At 42.7% G+C, this 22,204-nt stretch overlaps 1 protein-coding gene across 3 annotated transcripts in view; it reads left to right on the top strand.

The window, feature by feature from the left end:
• LOC110335823 (sulfotransferase 1C2) overlaps positions 1–22,204 on the top strand; it is a 33,263-nt gene that overhangs the window by 2,791 nt on the left and 8,268 nt on the right. For 2 of the 3 annotated variants that reach the window (XR_003842457.1, XR_003842456.1), the window contains exons 2-8: positions 5,400–5,576; positions 5,912–6,037; positions 9,070–9,167; positions 12,753–12,879; positions 13,849–13,943; positions 14,078–14,258; positions 16,071–16,342. Coding sequence is in view for 1 of the 3 variants with exons in the window: in XM_021218198.2 (XP_021073857.1) it covers positions 5,426–5,576; positions 5,912–6,037; positions 9,070–9,167; positions 12,753–12,879; positions 13,849–13,943; positions 14,078–14,258; positions 16,071–16,183 (891 nt within the window). In the remaining 2 variants the exon portion in view is untranslated. Of the gene's footprint in view, positions 1–5,399; positions 5,577–5,911; positions 6,038–9,069; positions 9,168–12,752; positions 12,880–13,848; positions 13,944–14,077; positions 14,259–16,070; positions 16,346–22,204 lie in introns of those variants that run through there. The other variant, XM_021218198.2, reaches the window with a different exon arrangement.

Genomic DNA, 22,204 nt, shown 5'->3' with positions numbered 1-22,204 from the left:
TCTCTCTCTCTTTCTTTTTTTGGCTAATATCCACTTATTAGTGAGTACATACCATGCATGTCCTTTTGGGTCTGAGTTACCTTACTCAGGATGATATTTTCTAGTTCCTTCCATTTGCCTGCAAGCATCAGGATATTCTTGCTCTTAATAGCTGAGTAGTATTCCATTGTGTAAATGAACCACATTTTCTGTATCCGTTCTTCTGTCATGGGACATCTAGGTTGTTTCCAGCTTCTGGCTATCACGACCCCTGTTGTTGAGTTGGGGAGGCTGAAAGAAGCTGAGGAGAAGGGCGATTCTGTAGGAATTGACCAGTGGCCTTGGTCAATCTGGACCCCTGAGATCTTTCAAACACTGGACCACCAAACCAACAGTATACACCAGCTGATATGAGGCCCCTAACACACATGCAGTAGAGGACTTCCAGGTCTGTGTTCATTCAGAGATGAAGTACCTAACCCTCAAGAGACTGGAGGCCCCACGGAGTTTACAGGTGGGGTGGGGGGTGGGGGCATCCATGTGGGTTTGGGGTGGGGTTGGGAGGAGGTGTGGGATGTGGAGCAGTCAGAGGGTGGATGGGGGAAAGGCAGGGAAAGGAATATGGAGTAGAAAAAATGAATTACAAATAAAATTAAATTAAAAAGAAAAAAACTTCCTATAGGAAAAAAGAGACAAAGAAAGAAAGAAAGAAAGAAAGAAAGAAAGAAAGAAAGAAAGAAAGAAAGAAAGAAAGAAAGAAAGAAAAAAGAAAGAAAGAAAGAAAGAAAGGAAGAAAGGACTAGAGGTTGTTTCAAAAAGGAGGCCACAGGGACCTGGACTCACAAGATGAAAAGAAGCCTGCCTAGGTGTATTAGTCAGTTTTCTAGTGTCACAGAACTTACGGATAGTCTCTATATAGTAAAGGAAGTTATTGATGACTTACAGTCTGCAGTCCAATTCCCAACAATGGTTCAGTAGTAGCTTTGAATGGAAGTCCAATGATCTAGCAGTTGCTTAGTCCCATATGGCAAGCAGGTGAAAGAGCGAGAACCAGACTTCCTTCTTCCAATGTCCTTATATGGTCTCCAGCAGAAGGTGTATCCCAGATTAAAGGTGTGTGCCACCACACCTTTAATCCCAGATGACCTTGAACTCAGAGATCTCCCTGTCTTATCCATACCTACTATGCCTCAAGATCTCCGTACCAAGATCCAGATCAGAAACTTCTATCTCCTAGCCTGCAGATTAGGGTCACTGGTGAGCCTTCCAATTCTGGACTGTAGTTCATTCCAAATATAGTCAAGTTGACAACCAGGAATAGCCACTACACTAGGAAAGTCTGTGTCTATCTGCTCTATTCTAAAAATAGCAGTGACCATAGCTGAGGGAACCAATAAGTAGAAGCCAGAGGAAAAGCGTTTTTCTCTCTCATAGCCTACATGCTGCGGGCCATCAGATGACAGGTGGATTTCCACCTGTGTGCTTCTTGACCTTCCATGAGGTTATCAGAGGTAATGTGTCATCATTCTAAGCATTGGATGTACCCAACCTGCCAGGCACTGGTGGTGCTCAGCAGCACAGTTGGCTGCAGTCAGTTCTTCCCCTGTGATCTCTGCTACTGCTTGGCAGCAGAAGTGAGGTTTGTGCTACACATTAACTCTGATTCTGGGAACATATGAAAACTTGAGAATCTAATTTCAGCTGAGTGTCTATGGTTTTTGTATCTAGATCAAACGTTCAGAAACCTCTACCCCCCAACACTGTCAAGCTGGGAATGGTGCACACCAGACAAACCTTTACTATAGAGCTATATACATCAGCTCCCACCTGACTCACTTTACATACTTCCATGGCCTCACCCTGCCCCCCTCATCTCTACCTGTAAAATCACACAAAGTCTATTACAGAGCTGGTCTCAGTAAATTGAAGGTTTTCAGTCTTTACCTCCAGGCCATAATTCTAAACCTACTTAAAATCCAGCTAGTAAGATTTGGTCAACTAACAAAGGAACACTAAGACAAATAATTAATATCCTTTATTTTTCCAATGTTCAATAAAACAGCTTGTTTCTGACCTTGAACAGATCATCCTAGCCTGCTCAGTTTTAAAAAAAAAATTCCACAAAAGTCCCAGATCAAGGTGTCAGCCAGTATGGTTTCTCAAGGCTTCTGCTTGCAGAGGTCGGGGGCATCTTTTACTGTGACCACACATGTTGTTTCCTCTGTACATCCCCTGGGGTTGCTCTGAGGGTCTCAATATCTTCTAAGAAAAACCCCAGTAGGGTAGAATTGGAGTCTCATCTCAACTTAATCACATATTTAGGGCCCTGTCTCAAACTGTCACATTGTAAGGAATGGAGATTAGATCTCAACATGTGAATGTGGAGGCACACAATTCAATGTGTCATATCCCATAATGCTTTTGCAATATTAGTTTATGCTAATAGTTTTCTGTTTCTTACAAATTGAGAAGTTTAAAATGAGACAAGATGCAGTTGTACACATCTGTAATCAGCATTTCAGAGGCAGAGGCGGAGGTGGAGGCAGAGGTGGAGCCATGATACTGGCAAGTTTGTGGCCAACCTGGTGTACATGATATTATATATCAGGACCCTGTCTAGAAAAAAAAAGGATGAGTTTATTAACCCAAACTTATTTCTTTATTCTTACTTTGTTTTGTGCCAACTTAGGTCTGCTTCTGCCCTTGGGGTATCCAGGCACCATTGTGCACTGGGCAGGACTGAAAGGAATGAAACTTACTCTGGTGGGTGGGTTTCATAGGGTCTTAGCCAGTGTGAATACAAGGGGATAATTAGCCTTCTTCAGAGATGGTTTCCAGTGAAATAGCTCCCTTTTATTGGGCATAATAAGGGGAGTTGGTAGGGGTTTTCAGAGTGAAGGTACATTACATGATGGTCATGTCCAGGTGCGGGGAATGCTCATTTATATGCAGAAGAATATCTGCTTCCTGGTCATATCCTTACAGGGAGAGAGGGAGGAAGTTTAATCTGTAATTTGGCCATTAGGCTACATTACTACCTCAAGGATGGCAGAGGTGGGAACCATAAGACTTTATGTGCACAGGGCATGCAGTCACAGAGCCAAGAGGAAAACAGTCCTACTCCTGCTGGTCTCAGGATGAGGTGGACACATCAAACTACTTTTGCTCTGGATTGGCTCTCCAGGGAGCATGGATTTCCAGACCCACAGGTTTCACGCTTTGGAACAGTCTTACTGTAACCTAGACTGTCTTCAAACTCACAGGCTTTCTGCTAGCTTCCCTCACGTTGCTTGCCATCTTACCCTGCTGATCACTTTAACTGCTAGTCAGGAGTCTGAGCAGATTACAGCCACTGGGTAAACTGAAGGTACCAATTTGCACTCCTAGAGGTTCAGGGAAAGCATCCCTCTTCAGTTCGTCTGCTGGACATCAGCTTTGAGTTCCGTTGTGCAGGTGAAGGACTGAGGCTGCTACCCCTGATGTACCCTCAGCTTCTAAAGGCCTTGACATCTATTCCCATTTGTGTCTGAGCTGGTAGTGGGAACTGCATCATCAGTATACTTTGAGGACTTCCATATCCACCACCAAAGTTCCGTTGGAGTTCAGAACGAGAATGTCTTTGGGAACTGTTATATTGGACACCAAAATTTACATTTGAAATGGTCAAAAATACATTAAGTAATAGCAATTCCTGTGTTAGTTTTCTTTGTGAATATGGACTTATTACAGGAGCATCCTAAATGTCATTGTACACCTACAACTTATAATGAGGCAATTTTTAAAAGACTATGAAGAGATTTGTAGATCTAGCTGAGGTCATGAGCAAGCCGCCGATTTATTGTTTTGTAAGCCTTCTGATATTTACAGGCATGATTATTACTTATGCTAAAGTTATGATGTGAATAAAAAATAAAGGAAGAACCTAGGAAAGGACCTACCATAGAAAGCATGTTAGCAGTATCAGTGCTCCAAACCAAGCGAGGTAGCTTACAGTTGTCACTTCAGAACCAAGGGGACTGAAGCAGAAGGATTGTGAATTCAAGCCTGGTCTGGGATGGGTCATCCTGGGATTTGGAGAGAGACCCTACCACTCTCTCCTGTGAACGAAAAGAAAGGAAGTGGAGATGGCAGTACTTTTATCTTGCTCTGCTGAAGTTGTTTATATCACATCTCAGAGCTTTATGAGAAGTCTACCCTCTCTGCCATGCTACAACTATAGCTGCTGCTCATATTTGAAGTGCTTTCAAGAAGAATTGGGTTATCATTTTCTAAAAGCACAACATCCATTCTAGGGACCTCAGCTTTCTCTGGGAATCTGTCACTCTGATTGCTGGTCTGGCCAGCTTGGACACAGTTTTCCTTTCTTTCACTCACTGGACCGGCTGAGCTATTTTCCTTTACTCAGTTTCTAGCAGTTGTTTACTGTTAAACTTTCCATAAAGACCTTTCTCTCCTAATGTTCTGTGGCTTGAGTTAAGTAAAAATTAAAAAAACAAATTATAATAAATATAATAAAGGGGCTCAGTATAGCACTGAAGCAGTCCCTGAGCAGCAGTAGTAGATGTCTTCTGAAACTTCAGTAGTCACTTACTCTCCTATCCTCCTCTTTGTGTATGTACAAGTTTCTAGGTATAGCAACCAGCAGCAAACAGTGCAAAAATGTGCACTTTGAAAAAGACACGAAGTAGACTGTAAGCACACAAGAAGATATTCACCATTGGTCATGAAGGAAAAGTAAAACAAACCTATTGGGGTGGATATTTAAGGGAGATACATGTCAGTGACAATTAGAGTACTATACACGGCTGGTTGACCTCTTATATGATACAGCCACTGTAGGACAGTGCTATGACAACATCTCAAAACTGAGTATACTATCTTGCACATCTGCATTGAGTTATGAATCCAAAATTATGAACGTAGGACCTTAGATATTTGTGCATTGTGTTTATAGCACAGTAGTTGAAAGGAGGCACTCTGAGTGCCCATGGACAGGGAAATGGATAAACAAATCACACTACAAGCAGGCATGCAGTAAAAGCCAGCATTAATTGGGAAGAACATATGATGGCATGACACAATACAGCTGACCCTTAAGAACATTCAACTACATACAAAACCATTCAGAAAAGGAAAAAAAATGGATTTACTGCTCTAAAGCATGTAGAGTTTAAGGAAATAAAAAGGAATATAATGGTAACCAGGCACCAAAGAACAGAGGTTTAGCACTAATGGGTTCCTAGTTTCCAGCTAGGAAAGTAAAAAGTTTTCAGGAGATGGAAGGTGATGATGTACATTCAACAGTGTGAATACTATTAATGCCACTGAGCCATCCACTTATGATAGTTAAGAGTTATTTTCATGTTGTGTACACTTTATCACAACACTGTAAGAATTCCATTCTGATATTTTTCTCACAGGGACTGGACCCTCTTCCTGAGACATCATGGCCCTGACCCCAGAACCGAGCGGACAAACAATACTGAAAGAGGTAGCAGGGATCCCACTGCAGGCTCCAACTGTGGACAACTGGAGGCAGATTCAGACTTTTGAGGCCAAGCCAGATGACCTCCTCATTTGTACTTACCCTAAATCAGGTAACCTGGTAAAGTAATAACCCCAGCCTCATTCTCTGAGTTATCTGAATCCTACAATGCAAAGCTGGCCCATTTTGTTCCACGATTAGTGCCACCTCAAATTTCTCATCCCTGGGATTTTTGAAGCTTAGTCTCCTCTACCATCCATTTTTCTTGGGAAGAAGTGAGCTTTGTCTCTACTCTTCTGCCGTTCACCGAGATCCAAATTATTCCTTCCATAGCTAACAGGATCCTGGTTAGAGTGGAAGGTGAAGCCAACTTCTGCATCCACACCCCTTCATTAGTATACTTGAAGATAATAGGTTTCTGACTCTTAATCTTTACGGTCTCCCCAGGGACTACATGGATTCAAGAAATTGTGGACATGATCGAGCAGAATGGGGATGTAGAGAAGTGCCGGAGAACCATCATCCAACACCGACACCCTTTTATTGAGTGGGCACGGCCACCCCAGCCATCAGGTAAGAGACTCTAACTCCATATAGGTTCCTCTCCTGTCTTATCTCTGAGCTTGTCTCTTCATCTTCTCCTCATTTTCTTTCCTGTCCTTCTGTCTCCCTCCCTTCCCTTCTTCATTGTTATTTTGAACAGCATCTCTTTACATAGCTCTGGCTGTACTGTAATTCACGATGTATATTATGCTAGCTTTGAGCTCACAGAGCTCCTGCTTCCGCCTTCTTTAGGATGAACTGTACAACTGCACACTTCTCATCACTTTCTGTTATACTTACCCTATTTCACTGTTAACCAAAAAGCACCCATGAGCCATAACTCTAACATGATGCTTTCTAGTCTTGAGATTGCCTTGCTCAACAAGTAGCCCCTTATTTGTGAATTCAACCTCACTCATTTTTTTTTTCTAGACAGGGTTTCTCTGTGTAGCCCTGGCTATCCTGGAACTCACTTTGTAGACCAGGCTGGCCTCGAACTCAGAAATCCACCTGCCTCTGACAACCAAGTGCTGGGATTAAAGGCGTGTGCCACCACGCCCGGCTCTCACTCCAAATTTTAGGACAAGAGAAGTATATGGACAGATTCTTCACCAAAACATAATGTAATAACGTCCAGCTCAGCTCCCTGTAGAGCAGTTCTGCACCCTAATGGGGGGGGGGGGGCTCCACTATCTCCTTTTTTTTTTTTTTTTTTTTTTTTTTGGCACAGTGCTCTTCCAAATTTCCTACAGAATGGTCCATTAAACATTGCTAACAGCATTTTAGGCCTTTTAACCTTGATGTTCAAATTTTAGGACACATTATGAATCTGTCATGAAGCTTGAGACAGCTGACCACATGGAGTCTACAGTCAGGATGCAGAGATGGATGCTAATGCTTTGTTCACCCTTTCCTATTTAGTTTAATTTCCCATTGGGCAGCTGATGTTCTGTGGTTGAGCCTTTCTGGAAACCCCATTACCAACATACACACCCAGAGAGGTACAGTTCATGGTCCAGTCAAGTTGACAGTGGAAAGTAAGCATTATACCTGGTCACCTTCTAGATCTCACAACATAGAAGTAAAGTGGAAATTAACTTCACAGCATGCCCTCCTGCTGTATGTCCGTTTATGCTTAAATGCCACTTATTATCAGTAATAATTTTAATTTTTTAAAGTACTTCTGCTCCTTGTGTGACAGGTTTTTTTTTAATGTTTTAAATTTTTTATTACACATTTACTTTATTTACATTTCAAATGTTGTCCTCTTTCCTGATTTCCCCCTCCGAAAACCCCCTATCCCCTACCCCTTCCCCCTGTTCACCAACCCATCCACTGGCCCTGGCATTCCCATATACTGGGGCATAGAACCAAGGTTCTCTCCTCCCATTGATGATTGACTAGGCCATCCTCTGCTACATATATATGCAGCTAGAGCCATGAGTCCCACCATTTATACTCTTTGGTTGGTGATTTAGTTTCTGGGAGCTCTGGGAGTACTGGTTAGTTCATATTGTTGTTCCTCCTATGGGGCTACTAACCCTTTCAGTTCCTCGGGTCCTTTCTCTAGCTCCTTCATTGGGAACCCTGTGCTCAGTCCAATGGTAGCCTGCGAGGATCCACCTCTGTATTTGTCAGGTACTGGTGGAGCCTCTCTGGTGACAGCTATAACCGGCTTCTGTCAGTAAGCACTTGTTGGCATCCACAAAAGTGTGACAGGCTTTCTGATGACTCATATAAGAGAATCCTTGCCATTTTTGGGGGGGGGATCATAGTCCAGATTTAAATGTGCCACCACATCAGTTCATGGCAATCCTTGAATCAATTTGGGATTAATTCTCTAAGCCCTCTACTGGCAATACTTGAAACACCTGATTGCTAGATTAAAGGAAAGACTTTAAGGAGAGGTTGTAGTAGCTTTATTTCCCCTTACCCCAGTTTAACTCAATGATCCACAGAGCAAGTCCCTATAAGGGTTGTAAATAGAAGTAAAGAAATTATAAATCATGTATCAGCAAGGATAATATAGAAGAAACATCACTGCACAGAATCAGAGAGGAGGTTTGGCTCTGGCTATCAGGGAGGTGAAAGAGCCTGCTCTCTATTCCTGACTGGCTCTGACTCAGTAAGACAAACTTGGTTATTCTTGGCTTCCAGTTCATCCTCCTCAAAATGATAGAGTGAATTCCTTGAGGTTCCCATAAAAGACTTGAGGCTTGGATGTTATGAGGGACACTAAGAGGAGTTTGCTTTGATATGAAAGTCTTGTTAGGAGAATTGTTAACCTCCTGAACCATACAGACAGTAGCATGAAAGGGCTCTGATGAGACTCTAAGCAATATGGTAGAATGTAGGAAGTCCATTCTTACAGGTCTCAGAGGAACTGGGGGGTTTCATGAATTCAGGCTGTCTCTGATTCGTACACAGTAGCTGGGAAAGGAGAAAGAGGAGGAGGAAGAGGAGGAGGAGGAGTAGGAGGAGGAGTAGGAAGAGGAATCCCAGGGTTAGAATGTACAACTCCAGTGATATGTGTAGGGCACATTTATTGATGTTGAACACACTACACAGGTGCGGGATGTGTTGCCATTGGTGTTTTTCTTATCTCCTTGGGACTGGTAGCCTGGGCCTCTAAATTTTCTTAAAGAAGGAAGAATAGAGTCTTTCTTCCTCTTATTCCATGGGTTTAGTGATAAGAACATTTAAATTCTTAGTGGGGGCATGCTGTTTCCTTTACAGAAGAAAAAGTCTGCACATGGGGATGTTGGTGAATGTGCTGAGGAGCAATCTTGTTTGAATTTTCTTGATAACACACATTTACCTAAGCCTCCATCTTATCTTGTACAAACTGACAGTAAATTCACTCAAAGCTGGATTTCAGCTCTTAAGTTATGCAATCTTACAAACACAGAAGCAATACCAATAATCTTTCTAAAGGCTCCCCCTGACCCTCAAAGGCAACAATAGGATAATCCATGTGTGGATGATAGTTTCTCTGAGCAGCCCCTGGGGATGTTCTCATGTGCTGGACATACTGTGTAGTCATCTCTTGAATTCTGTCACAGGGGTGGACAAGGCCAATGAGATGCCAGCTCCAAGGATATTAAGGACCCATCTTCCCACTCAACTACTGCCACCATCTTTCTGGACAAACAACTGTAAGGTAAGTCGCAGCAGTTCCCATGGGGACTGGAGCAGACAGCCCAGAGATCCAGGCCTACACAGCATGCGTGAGAATATGTTCCTCAGCACTATCTATCATCTACCGCTGAGACCCAATCCTTGGCAGTAAAGTCAAACACCAGGCTAGACTTAGTAGGGTGTTTCCCTCGATGCTTTCAAATATGATGTGAAGGCAGAGGCCAGACTGAGGTGTTGGAGATCATCTGTCCTTCAGTGACACAGACTGGGTGTGGGGAGCAGGAACCATAGGGAGAAGGCTATAGGAGGACTTATGGAATGGAGCACAGACAAGACTGAGCAGATCAAGTGCAAAGGACTGATGTTCAAAGGGTAAATCCCACTGGAGCCTCAGAGGAGGCTTGGCTGGAGCCTCAGCAGCCTACGGGCTTGTTTCATTTGTTTTTAGGACTATATCATGTACCTTAGTGTCTTGTCTAGTATGTTCCTGACACATTAAGGATCCAGGACAATGGTAGTTTACAAGGGCAGAATAACCCTGCAGTGGCTAGAGCTGAGATCCCAGGATGAGACAATCAATAGCTTTTCTAAGGGTATTCTTTTTTTTTTTTTTTTTGAGACAGGGTTTCTCTGTGTAGCCCTGGCTGTCCTGGAACTCACTCTGTAGACCAGGCTGGCCTCGAACTCAGAAATCCGCCTGCCTCTGCCCCCAAGTGCTGGAATTACAGGCGTGCGCTCCAACTCCCCTTTGGGTATTCTTTTTCTAAGTGGGAAATAGAGAAAGACAAAAAGGGACTGAAGAAATGGTTCAGTAGTTAAGAGCGTTGGCTGTTCTTCTAGAGGACACAGGCTCAGATGCTAGCACCCACGTGGAGGCTCACAACTGTCTGAAACTTCAGTTCTTGGGGATCTGGTGCCCTCTTCTGATGTTTGTGGGTACTGAATGTACATTTGGCATGTTCATACTAACAGGCAAAAATATCAATATTCGTAAATTATCACATAATTTAAATTTTAAGGATTACTTAAAAAAAGACTAAAATATTTCTAGATAGCCGGAGTATAGTTGGAACTCCCATGATCAAATGACCCGTCTACTGTTGGTACAGTTTGGTAAGGAATGACAATTCTATTTCTGGCATTACTGAGACAAACTATTGGGAAACCACTGAGGAACACCTCTTGATGTTGTCCACCAGAGATCAAACAAGTTGAGAAAATTGCCTAGTTACTGGAAATAAACTGGAAAAAATAACAAAAGCATAATTAGCTTGGAGCTGTACATGGGTATTTGATGCCCTGGGTAATTCAGCAACATCAGCTTTACTGTTTGCTTGGGGACTGGAATAGAGCCCAAGCACAAGGAGAGAAGAGAATGAGCAGAGAGAGCAGAGGTACCATGAGCCAGCAGCATCCCTATATATGTAGGTGGAGAAGATGAGTTCTGTGGTAGAGAATAATCATCAATAGCTATATTTTTAGGTTTTTTTTTTTTTTTTTTTTTTTTTTTGGTTTTTCGAGACAGGGTTTCTCTGTATAGCCCTGGCTGTCCTGGAAATCACTTGGTAGACCAGGCTGGCCCCGAACTCAGAAATCCGCCTGCCTCTGCCTCCCGAGTGCTGGGATTCAAAAGGCCTTTTGAATGAGTTTTAAAAGTATATATAGTAAGTCAAAGAAAAAGAACACCTAGCAAGCATCAGGCAGATGGAAGGATGGAGATAGATAGATAGACAGACAGACAAACCACAAATCAGGTACTCCAATCATGAAGCAGAAACTGGCTGGGCAGCCAGCCCTCTTCTGTCTGCCAGCTGGTGTTCTCAGTAGAGAGAGTGCCAAGCACAGTATAGTGTGCCCCTGGGTGAGGCTTCCTGGTCAAGAAACAAACCAAAGCAGGAAGATAATATTGCAAAGGTAGGACTCACAAACATCTAGCAAAAACTACTGATGACTCTTTATTAGGATAGCCAGCCAGTCTACCCACCAAGAGTGCCAACATCAGCAGATCCTGTGCTCATTTTCCAGAAACTGACTGAGGATGTTTAAGCATCAGCTGGAGTTTCACACTGAGCTTTCTCTCTATGGCTAAGGACTGATCTTCTAACATCTCTTTCCCAATGGGCTAAACAAATAACACCTGAAGGACATAGTTCCGCTTCCAGATGTTCTCAGTAACAGGAAGAGTTTACTTGGGGTATTTTGCTGTTCTTTTACCTCCTAGTCACAGAGTTAGTGGAGTAGTCTCTTCCCAGATAAGGAATCTTGGAGAACACTTAGGAAAAGATGCTTGGTGTTGAAGTGTGTGTGGTGTAACACCACTTCCATAGCCAGCTTCTCAGTGAATTCAAACAACAGAAGGCAATTTACCAATATATTATACATTGTGAATGGTACATGAGACCATGGGCAGCTCCTGGGTCACCTTGGGTCATCTCTCAAAGGTTTGGAGATTAATTCCCTCTTCTTGCCCTGTCCAGGACACTGCAAGCTCATACAAGTCAGAATAAGATGACCCCAGTGCCAGAAACACGAGTATATCTAACAGAAATGCATATGAATTCTATCTGAAGTCATCTCAGCTTAGATTCCAGATTACCACTGTGATATGATCATACATTACAACACACATAAGCGAAGAGACCTTCATAAGGTTGTCTGCTAAAGAACAGCCAGAGTTAGCTCCACAAAACTTCTGACAAACATGTTATATGCAAAAATAAGAAAATGTTAATGCTAGACAAAATAAATAATTGTATAAAAAATGACATGAAGAAGTAAGATGTGATTTTAAGTTGGATAATCAAATAAAGAAATGGTGTTTTATAATTGCACACACATACATGTATTCATTTTATATACATTATATATACATATTTAGAAATTTATATATAAAACACTGAAAATTAAATAATAGTATTAGCCTAACTCCCAGACTCTGAGCATCTGAATAGAGAAAGGTAGGAACTTGGAAAGGAAGTGGATGAAGTCTGAGGAAAGGCAAGAGTCATGTGATGTGGCTGAAACTCACGAACATGAAAATGAAAGAAGACAGTCATAAAATGTCAGGCAATACTAAGGTGAAAGACAACCTGAGGTACAAAGTTCAAGAATTCAAGTGAAAAAAAAAATTAAACCAAGACTTTAGAAAATTCTTTCCATTGGAGCACAGCAGCATGTTAACTTGGAGAAAACATGGGCTAGATGTCTAGCAAGGTGACAAGGTCTCCCAGCAGGGCCCTTATTCAAATGCACCTGGCATTTGTTTAATCTGCATGAAAACACACAGATTCAAGAAGGATCATAATAGCCAAAGGTTTGTGCTCACAGTATGCAGGATCCACGGTGCTGCTCCACCTCCAAACACTAGGTGGAGGTAACAGGTCAGAGTTAGAGGAAGATTTGCCCCTGATAACAAAGGGGAAATCAAGAATACCTGTTAATGAGTTAGGGCTGGTCTAGACGTATCATAATTGGCAACAATGCTCTAGGCTGAGTCTTGCTGCCTGGGCAGAAGAGCTGAGCATCCCCCAAGAGGACTCAGCCAGTACAAGAACTCAGAACTTCGCATTTTCGTGACCCTTTAACCCACCTCTCTTGTTCTCCAAAGTTCCTTTATGTAGCTCGAAATCCTAAAGACTGCATGGTTTCCTACTACCACTTCTACAGGATGAGCCAGGTGCTCCCAGAGCCAGGCACCTGGGATGAGTATTTTGAAACCTTCATCAATGGAAAGGGTAAATAAATAAAAATGCTTTGTTCCCCCCTTCCCTTCTTCTGTGTCCTGCTCCAAGAGGCTGAGTTGAGAGAGCTACCTACCTGTGACAGTTAATTCCCCAGAGTGTCCTCTGCTTATGTCAAAACGCTTTATTTGGGGGATTCCTGGTCTATAGACTTCCCTCAGCTAGTAGGTGTCCCTGTTGTAATGGCGTGCAAGTGATTGTGCATAATTAGCATGATCCCACTTTAATTATCATATTAAGGGAAAACACCAAGACTGACATGAAAGAAAATAAAACCAAACCAAAACTACAGCAACAACAACAGAAAAAAGCTTCCCAACTCTTATGACTCTCATAACTTTGTGGACACGAATATATATATATATATATATATATATATATATATATATATATATGTCATTAGATATTTTCTTTACATTTCAAATGTTATCCCATTTCCTAATCTCCCCTTTGAAAATCCCCTATCCCCTGCTTCCCAACCCACCTGCTCCTGCTTCCTGGCCCTGGCATTTCCCTATACTGGGGCATAGAACCTTCACAGAACCAAGGGCTTTTCCTCCCATTGATGACCAACTAGGCTATCCTCTGCTACATATGCAGCTAGAGCCATGAGTCCCACCATGTGTTTTCTTTGAGTGGTGGTTTAGTCCCAGGGAGCTCTGGGGGTACTGGTTAGTTCATATTGTTCCTCCTATGGGACTGCAAACCCCTTCAGTTCCTTGGGTACTTTCTCTAGTGCCTTCATTGGGGACCCTGTGCTTGGTCCAATGGATGTCTGTGAACATCCACTTCTGTATTTGTCAGGCACTGACAGAGCCTCTCAGGACACAGCTTTATCAAGCTCCTGTCAGCAAGCTCTTGTTGGCATTCACAATAGTGTCTTGGTTTTGTGGTTGTTTATGGGATGGATACCCAGGTGGGGCAGTCTCTGCTCTGAAATGAAAACTGTTCTATCTGTTACAGTAAGTTGGGGATCCTGGTTTGACCATGTGAAAGGATGGTGGGAAATTCGAGACAGATACCAGATTCTCTTCCTCTTCTACGAAGATCTGAAGAGGGTAAGTACATTTCTGCTGCAGGCTCAGGAACAGGGAAGCTGCTTTAGGAATGTGGTTCTGACAATGATGTCTGGTAAAATGTGATAGTGTAAAAACTCTCCTCCAGTTCAACTCAATATTACCCTCACTCACAGGACCCAAAGCATGAAATCCAGAAGGTGATACAGTTCATGGGCAAGAATTTGGATGAAGAGGTGGTGGATAAAATAGTCCTGGAGACAGCATTTGAGAAAATGAAAGAGAATCCTATGACAAATCGTTCTACAGTCCCCAAATCTATCCTGGACCAGTCCATATCCCCTTTCATGAGAAAAGGTTTGTGGGGCTTCTTTATCCCTAATTCTGAGACAGTCTCCCTAAAATTCACATATTATGATTCTCAGAAGGCTAGAGATTTGTTCCTAGTGTACAAGAGACTCTACAAAGCAAGTCTTAGGGATAACTAAGACCAGAGCTATCCTTGGTGCACACCTAAATGGGAACTCTGCCTGAGGTTAGACTGAATGGAGCTGAGATCTTGAGACCAGGAAGGTACCACTGTAATGTAAGCTCTACACGTTGTTAGTATAGCTGGGATCCGCATGCATACTTTCTGTCTTCCACCCCCGTGCCTTTCTTCTATTCCATAGCTGCTGCTTCTATTTCAGCTTCTGTGCGTAGTTTGACTATGAACAATGACTCATGACAGTTTCAGGACTTTCAACATGTATTACTGAGACCCAGCCTCTTAAGGCTTCCTAGATTTTGAAAGAATTCTGATTGGTCCAGATGGTCCAGTTTTAAGTGGAAAATGTTATGTTTTTAGATTATAACGTTAAATAATTGATAAATCAATACTTTTCCACATAGATCCTCACTGAACCCCATTGCAAGAAGCTAAACACGGAATGAAACCCCTCTCTCGGCCTCATTAGCATACATATTTTTTTTTCCACAGCAGTGCTACCAGGACTGGGGTTTACACAGTGCTTCAGAATATTTTTTCTTTGACCTTCAGCACATGAGTCAATTCATTTCATTGCCCTTGCAGTATATCAAGTATCCCAGGCCCTGAAACAAATCAAACACGTCTACCTCTTTTCTTTGTTTACTAATCTCTGGTGAGGATTTGACAAGTAGTCTTTTCCCCCCATCCCATCCATATCTGGCATTCTCTGTATACACTTGCGTTGGCTTATTTGCTTATTCCCTTTGGCCCATAGACACACAAATAAGATACTATGACAGAAACCTGTTCACTATAACACAAACTGTGGTTACATTATACACTTTTGTTTACTAGAATTGAGCCATCTCTCCAGGCCAAGAAACACAGATTTCGATACATCATTTTTAATGCATGTGATTTAGACATACTGTTACTCATCAAATTATTTCCCTAACTATAGAAACTATTAATACTATTTTTGCATAATATGATCAATGCTACAATAAACATTTTTGTTCATCACATTGTATAATTTCCACAAGAACCATAGATATTACAAAGAGTATCTATCTAAAATATTTTAATCAGTCCTTGTTGAAAAACAATATCTCATTGTAACAATGTAATCTACATAAAATCAATTCATGGAAATTAAATCTGCAGTTCGATAAATTTTTTATAAACAAAGAAAACTATACAATCAGGACATAAATAAAAGAAGCAAACAATTCCATCACCTTGGGCAATATCCTGTGATATCCTTTTAAGGTAATTTCTTCCTACAGAGAAAAATGTTTTCATCTTTCACTGTAGGTTGATTTTGCCTTCTCTTAGATCAAATATTCATGAAATATCACACTATGTATTTTCTTATGTCCAGGGTCTTTGGCCAGTATAATGTCTTAGGATCTTCTGGTATGGTTATATGTCTACCATTTGTTCATTTTTATAAGTATGACTATATATTATATGTAAATACCACAGTGGAGCCAGGACACCTTGAATTAAATGACCTCTTGATTTAGAAGTTAGTGCTCCTGCCAAAGACAACTAGGGCCCTTTCTCAGACATGAGAGGTAAGGAGATAAGGAATCGAGCTCCTGTCAGGACAGCTCCAGTGTGGACACTCCACACTCCAGTCAGGGACACAAAGTCTGTCAATCAGAAACTGACGCCCCTGTCTGGGCTTTGTCTTTTAGGAACTGTGGGTGATTGGAAAAACCACTTTACTGTGGCCCAGAATGAGAGGTTTGATGAAATCTATAAGCAAAAGATGGGCACAACCTCTCTGAACTTCTGCATGGAACTCTGATCAAGATGTGAAGACACCAAGAACAGGAATCTGTCTGCAAGCCTCAATCCAGCCAAAGGAATCCAGTTTGAGAGCAAACTGTAAATGCCAAGGATTGTGTCTCCGACTCTGTGATTACTAACATCACATTACAACTCATAAAAGCAGATCATGTCCAAGGTATACTTTGTCCACTATTCAGTATAAATCAGTAAGACAGCTTAATCAGCTACTCAATCAACCAATCAATCAAACAACTTTAAATTGTCTAAATTTTATGTTGGCATTCTTCTAGAAGATATAACCTGGATTCTAACTCTTAAATAACAACCTGTAGAGCAAACACACAAATAAAAGAGATCTAAATGAAAGTTGTAAAGTCTTTCCTGCTGAATCATTTTTGCCTGGTTAAAATAGAAAGAATCAGTTTGTGGAAAACTTGTTACAATATGTTCATGTGAACAAGTTCTACCTGGTAGGAGGAAAGTGAGGGTAGGACTCCAAGGAGATGTCAGAAATCCAAATGTTAGTAAAGGAAATCCTAGTTCTGGGTTATAAAAGAAACAGAAAGAAGGCATGAGGGTGGCCTTTGGGAAGCACAAATTGTACCCAGACAAAAGGAGAATGGAGGCTTGATGCTCAGCTTGGAGCCCATTGAGTTTAGATCTCCTGTCATCTCTTCTAAGGAGAAACTTGTTCTTTTGCCCACTTTAGCTGAGTCCATATTTGCTAGCCAGCATAGTTACCTCCATCTCCCACTAGTTCTATGTCTTAGGCATCCTCTCCCTCCCAATACCTGGGCAGTGTGGGCACACAGTCTGTTGCATGATGTTATAGAAGACAGACAGGCAAGCATGTTTTAGGTCACAATTTCTCAGCTAGAACCCTTTCACTTTAGTTGCAAACAGCTCCATTGCTAAGCTGAGAGCTGTAGGAGGAGCCTGTGTTGTGAGGAGGAATCCAAAGTCTACAGCATGAGCTAGAATGCCATTTGCTTTCTATCCCTCAAACCTACAAAGGTCATGTGATGAAGACTTGGGCACGGCATGTATTACTGCAAGCAGGAGCATTAGAAGGAGTAGTAGGTATCAGTGGGTGGAAGCTGGGAAACTAGAACCTGACCTGGAAGGGAGTGAGTGCTCCAGGCCCTTGCTTTTCCCTCCCGTAGCTTCTTGGCCATGAAAAATTCAATAAAACGAGGCAGGCAGTTTTGATCTGCCATTTACTCCCATCATGATAGTGTGTGCATCCCTCCACAGAATGTAAATTCCAAAGCCAAGAGCTAAAATAAAGCTTTTAAAATAAAGCTATAACATGCTGGAAAACATCCTTAATTTTGTTGACAAAATTAAGACATTATAGACAATTGTTGGTTACTGCTGAGAATTAACTGTATATGCATTGGTAATTGACAACTTCTATCATCTGAAACATGTTTATACCCTAATTGGATTGTAAATTTTTGTTTGCTTCTATGTCTTTTTCACAATCTTTCCAACAATTGTTTTACAAGATTCTTTGATCTAAATATAATGTTGGGATGTGGGTCTCTGCATCTCTTTAAATTGGCTACTGGATCTGATACCCTGACTCTCTCTTCTGTTCTCTGTCCTGTCTCACTTCTCTCTGTATACACCTCCCACCCCATATATTTATGTATGTGGAATTTGGCTGTTCAGCATTGGGAACTCAGCGGGCCCTGATACCTAGCTTTGTGTTTTGTATTTGACTGTATGGGAGGGAGAACCTTGCAGGACCTGACATCTAACTGTGTGTGAGGATTTGATGCCTTGCAGAACCTGGTCTCTAGCCACGCCTATGTTGAGGCCATAGTCCTATGCTTGAGTACATGCGTGCTTGCATGTATATGTTTTCATAGGTTTTCCTTTCAGCTAGGTGACAGCTTTCAGGACCTGACATTATCCCTGTATATATGTGTGCATTTGACTGTTATGAGTGTTCCTAGCCTGACATGACCTAGCCATGCATGTGTATGTGGAGCTTTGCTTTAGGGCTGGTATTACAGATGACCTGACACATAGGGGCCTTTGAGTATAGGGGGCTCACAGGTCCTGATATTTGGGGTGGGAAGGGGCTTTGGCATTAATAGAGGGGAAAATGGTACAGGGCACCCAATCACTTGTGTGTGTGTGTGTGTTTATGTGTGTGTGTGTGTGTGTGTGTGTGTGTGTGTGTGTGTGTGTGTATGTATGAAGGATATTGGCAATAGTAAAGATGGTACCTAGAAGAACCTGAGACCTAGCTCAGTGTGTTGGACTTTGGACATATGGGAAGGGATACCTAGCAAGGCCTGCCACCTACTCCTGCATGAGATTGCATGGCTGTCAGTGTGTGTGTGTGTGTGTGTGTGTGTGTGTGTGTGTGTGTGTGTGTGTGTGTTTGAGGTAGTTGTGTTTAAGTAGGGAGCACCTATCAAGATACCTAGCAATGTTTGGAGCTTTATCTCTGAGAAAAACTCCTCCCCCCCTCTCTGTGTGGCTTTGGATGTAGGTTGAGGATTACACAGCAGAACCTCATACTTAGAGGTGAGTGTGTGGCTTTGTTTTTAGGAAAGGTGCTATCTAGCAGGACATAACACCTGTGTGAGTGAGTGCTAGTGTGAGGGGCATATGTGCTTGTGAATATGTATGTAGTAGACTGGCTACAGAACTGATAATATCTAGCAGGGTACAGCATCTGTCTGAGTGAGTTAGTGAATGTGTGTACATATGTGTGTGTATGTATGTGTTTGTGAATTGACTATAACACAGGGACATTTAGCAAGACATAACACTTAGACATGTATTATGTGGGAATTTGTCTGTGGAGAGGTTTGGCTTTTGGTGGCATGGAGGTGAAAGAGCCTGCTCTCTATTCCTGACTGGCTCTGACGCAGTAAGACAAATTTGGTTTTTCTTGGATTTCAGCTCATCCTCCTCGGTCCAATGGTTGGCCCTGAGCCTCCTGCTCTGTGTTTGTCAGGCACTAGTAGAGCCTCTGTCAGCAAGCACTTGTTGACATCTACAATAGTATTTGGGTTTGGTGACTGCATATGGAATTGATCCCTAGGTGGGTCAGTCTCTGGATGGTCAGTCCTTCAGTCTCTGCTCCACACTTTGTCTCTGTAATTCCTTTCATGGGTATTTTGTTCCCCCTTCTGAGAAGGATTGAAGTATCCACACTTTGGTCTTCCTTCTTGAGTTTCATGTGGTTTGTGAATTGTATCTTGGCTATTCTGAGCTTCTGGCTAATATCCACTTATCAGGGAGTGCATATCATGTGTGTTCTTTTGTGATTGGGTTACCTCACTCAGGGTGATATTTTCTAGTTCTGTCCATTTGCCTACAAATTTCACGAATTCATTGTTTTTAATAGCTGAGTTGTTCTCCATTGTGTAAATATACCACATTTTCTATATCCATTCCTCAGTTGAGGGACATCTGGGTTCTTTCCAGCTTCTGGCTATTATCAATAAGGCTTCTATGAACATAGTGGAGCATGTGTCCTTATTACATGTTGGAGCATCTTCATGGGAATACGCCCAGGAGTGGTATTGCTGGATACTCTGGTAATATTATGTCCAATTTTCTGAGGAACTGTTAGATTGATTGCCAGATTGGTTGTACCAGCTTCAATCCTACCAGCAATGGAGGAGTGTTCCTCTTTCTCCACAACCTTGCCAGCATCTGTTGTCACCTGATTAGCCATTCTGTCTAGTGTGAGGTGGAATCTCAGGGTTGTTTTGATTTGCATTTCTCTGATGACTAAGGGTATTAAACATTTCTTTAGGTGCTTCTCAGCCGTTTGGTATTGACTTTTTAAAACTGGGGTCTTACTACACCTTGTTTATAGTAAACACATTATAGTATTATTTTTGCTAGAGAATTTTACTCTCTAGATAGGTAGGCATTTTGTAGACAACACATCGCTAATGTGGAAAGAGTTCTAATTCTGCTATCTCACAATACAGCGTGGGTGTCTTATTTTGGCTAATGTTTGCACAGAGAAGCAAAACCTCTGGCACTTATTTCCTACAGTGACATGCTTTTCAGTGTAGAAATGAATGAATTTCTGTGTGTGTATGTGTGTGTGTTCTGTGTGTGAGTTCATCTGCATAGTTTCTGTATGTATGTGTGGGTTAGCCCATCTACTCCTATCCTGTAAGACACCCAGCATCTCCAGGGGATCCAGCAGGACAGTGTAATCTCTCTTCTTCCACGCTCCTGCTCCCTCCAAGGTGACATGCCCATCCAGGCACCAGCAGCTCTCTAGTGGACTTGGACCTTGGCACAGCTAGGAGAAGTGCAGGGAAACCTCTTTATAGGGAACTGCTTGTGCAAACCTGGAGCCAAGCATGTAATCTTTTTTACTTTTGAGGTTGGTGTTGATAGGCTATTTTTCCACTGGTGAAATGAGCCAATTCAAACCAGAGTATGTTAAATTATAGGCGGGTTTATTGGGAAGCTGGCCTTGGGGGAGTTCATTGGCCCCAAGGATTGAGACCAGGGGAGTTACCATGGGGCAAGACATGGGGAGCTATCACAGTCAGGTTCTGCCCCAGAGTCAATTTATCAACATCTTTAACTAAAACCACCACAGCTGCCACTACCCATAGGCAAGCAGGCCACCCAGCAATGACAGGGTCTAAGTTTTTTGACAGATAGGCAAGTGGGCGTTTCCAGGGGCTCAGCCACTGAGTGAGCACCCCCTTGGCTATCCCTCTATTCTCAGCCTCACACAAAGGTGGAAAAGTCTCCTGGCATCAGGCAGTCCTAGAGCAGGGATCTCGAGCAGAGCCTGTTACTCTTGACAAAAGCCTGTTGCTCTTCTTCCTTTCAATGGAAGGACTGTCCGTTTATAGTCAGTAGGTAGAGGGGAACAGTCAATTCAACAAACCCTGGAGTCCATAGCCGGCAGAACCCACCCATGTCCAGGAATTCCCATACCTGCTTGAGGCTCTGTGGAGGAGGGGTGTGCAGCATGGTCTCCTTTTAAGCCTTAGTGAGCTAGTGCTGGCCTTCTTTCAGCAGGTAGCCCAAATAACTTACTTTTCTCTGGCAGATTTGAACCTTCTTGGCTGAGGCTCTGTATCCCAATCCTCCCAGATCCTCCAAGACTTATTTAGTTCCTTTAGACAGACCTCCTTAGTCTTGGGTCCCAGGTTTCTTCACAGGCAGGAAGGGAGTATTTCAAGTCAACTGGCACTTCTGCAGGATCCCTTGTTCTAGGAGCCTGGTAATGTGGAGCCTGATTCTGTCCCCGGCCTCCCTTGACATCAGATATTGGTGCACAGACACCGGGGAGGCTTGGGTTCTGAGCTCCACATGGATGGGGAGCTGGTTGGTAGCCCTTCCCATCCCTGTCATGTCAGCCCAGGCATGGGGAAAGGCCTCAAGCCACCAGTCTAGGTCCTGGGGTGCCCTGACTGAGGTCTGGAACAACTTGTATTCATCCTCTAGCCTGAGAGTCAGGGCTTGGAGTGGTTCTCCCTGTTATGGTAGACTTTCTCAGCAACCTGCACTAAATCCCTCAAAAGCTTCACCTGTAGCCCCTCTAGCCTCTGAAGCTTTTCCCAGATATCTCCACTAGCCTGGTCTATGAAAGCCAGTCACAGTAGCTTTCTTTGTGCTCCTTGCTGCTGGGGTCATAGGGTGTATACTGATGGAAAGTCTCCATGAGTCCCTCTAGAAAGGCAGCAGGTGATTCATCTGATCCCTGTCTAACCTCATGTACCTTGGTCAAATTTGTGGGTCATTGTGCAGCTTCCTTGAAACCTGCTAATGGAGTCTGGTGGTAGACCTTCAGGTGCTCCTTACCTTCCGCCATATTAAAGTTCCAGTCTGGTCTCCAGAGGGGAAAGCCTTCATCTCTGTCAGTAGGGTTCTTGGTCTGGACACCATGGACCCATGAGACATTCTTCCTAGCGTCCAGGAGAACAAGCTCTTTCTCCTTAGTAGTGAAAAGAACCTGTAGGAGCTGTTAACAGTCATCTCAAGTAGGCTGGAGGGGGTGGGAATGAAAAGAACAGATCCTAGCAAGTTA

Source organism: Mus pahari, chromosome 18, assembly GCF_900095145.1.
Source record: "Mus pahari chromosome 18, PAHARI_EIJ_v1.1, whole genome shotgun sequence".
In the NCBI taxonomy this organism is placed as follows: domain Eukaryota; kingdom Metazoa; phylum Chordata; class Mammalia; order Rodentia; family Muridae; genus Mus; species Mus pahari.
Note: the sequence above shows the minus strand (reverse complement) of the source record. Positions and strands in the feature narration are given on the sequence as shown.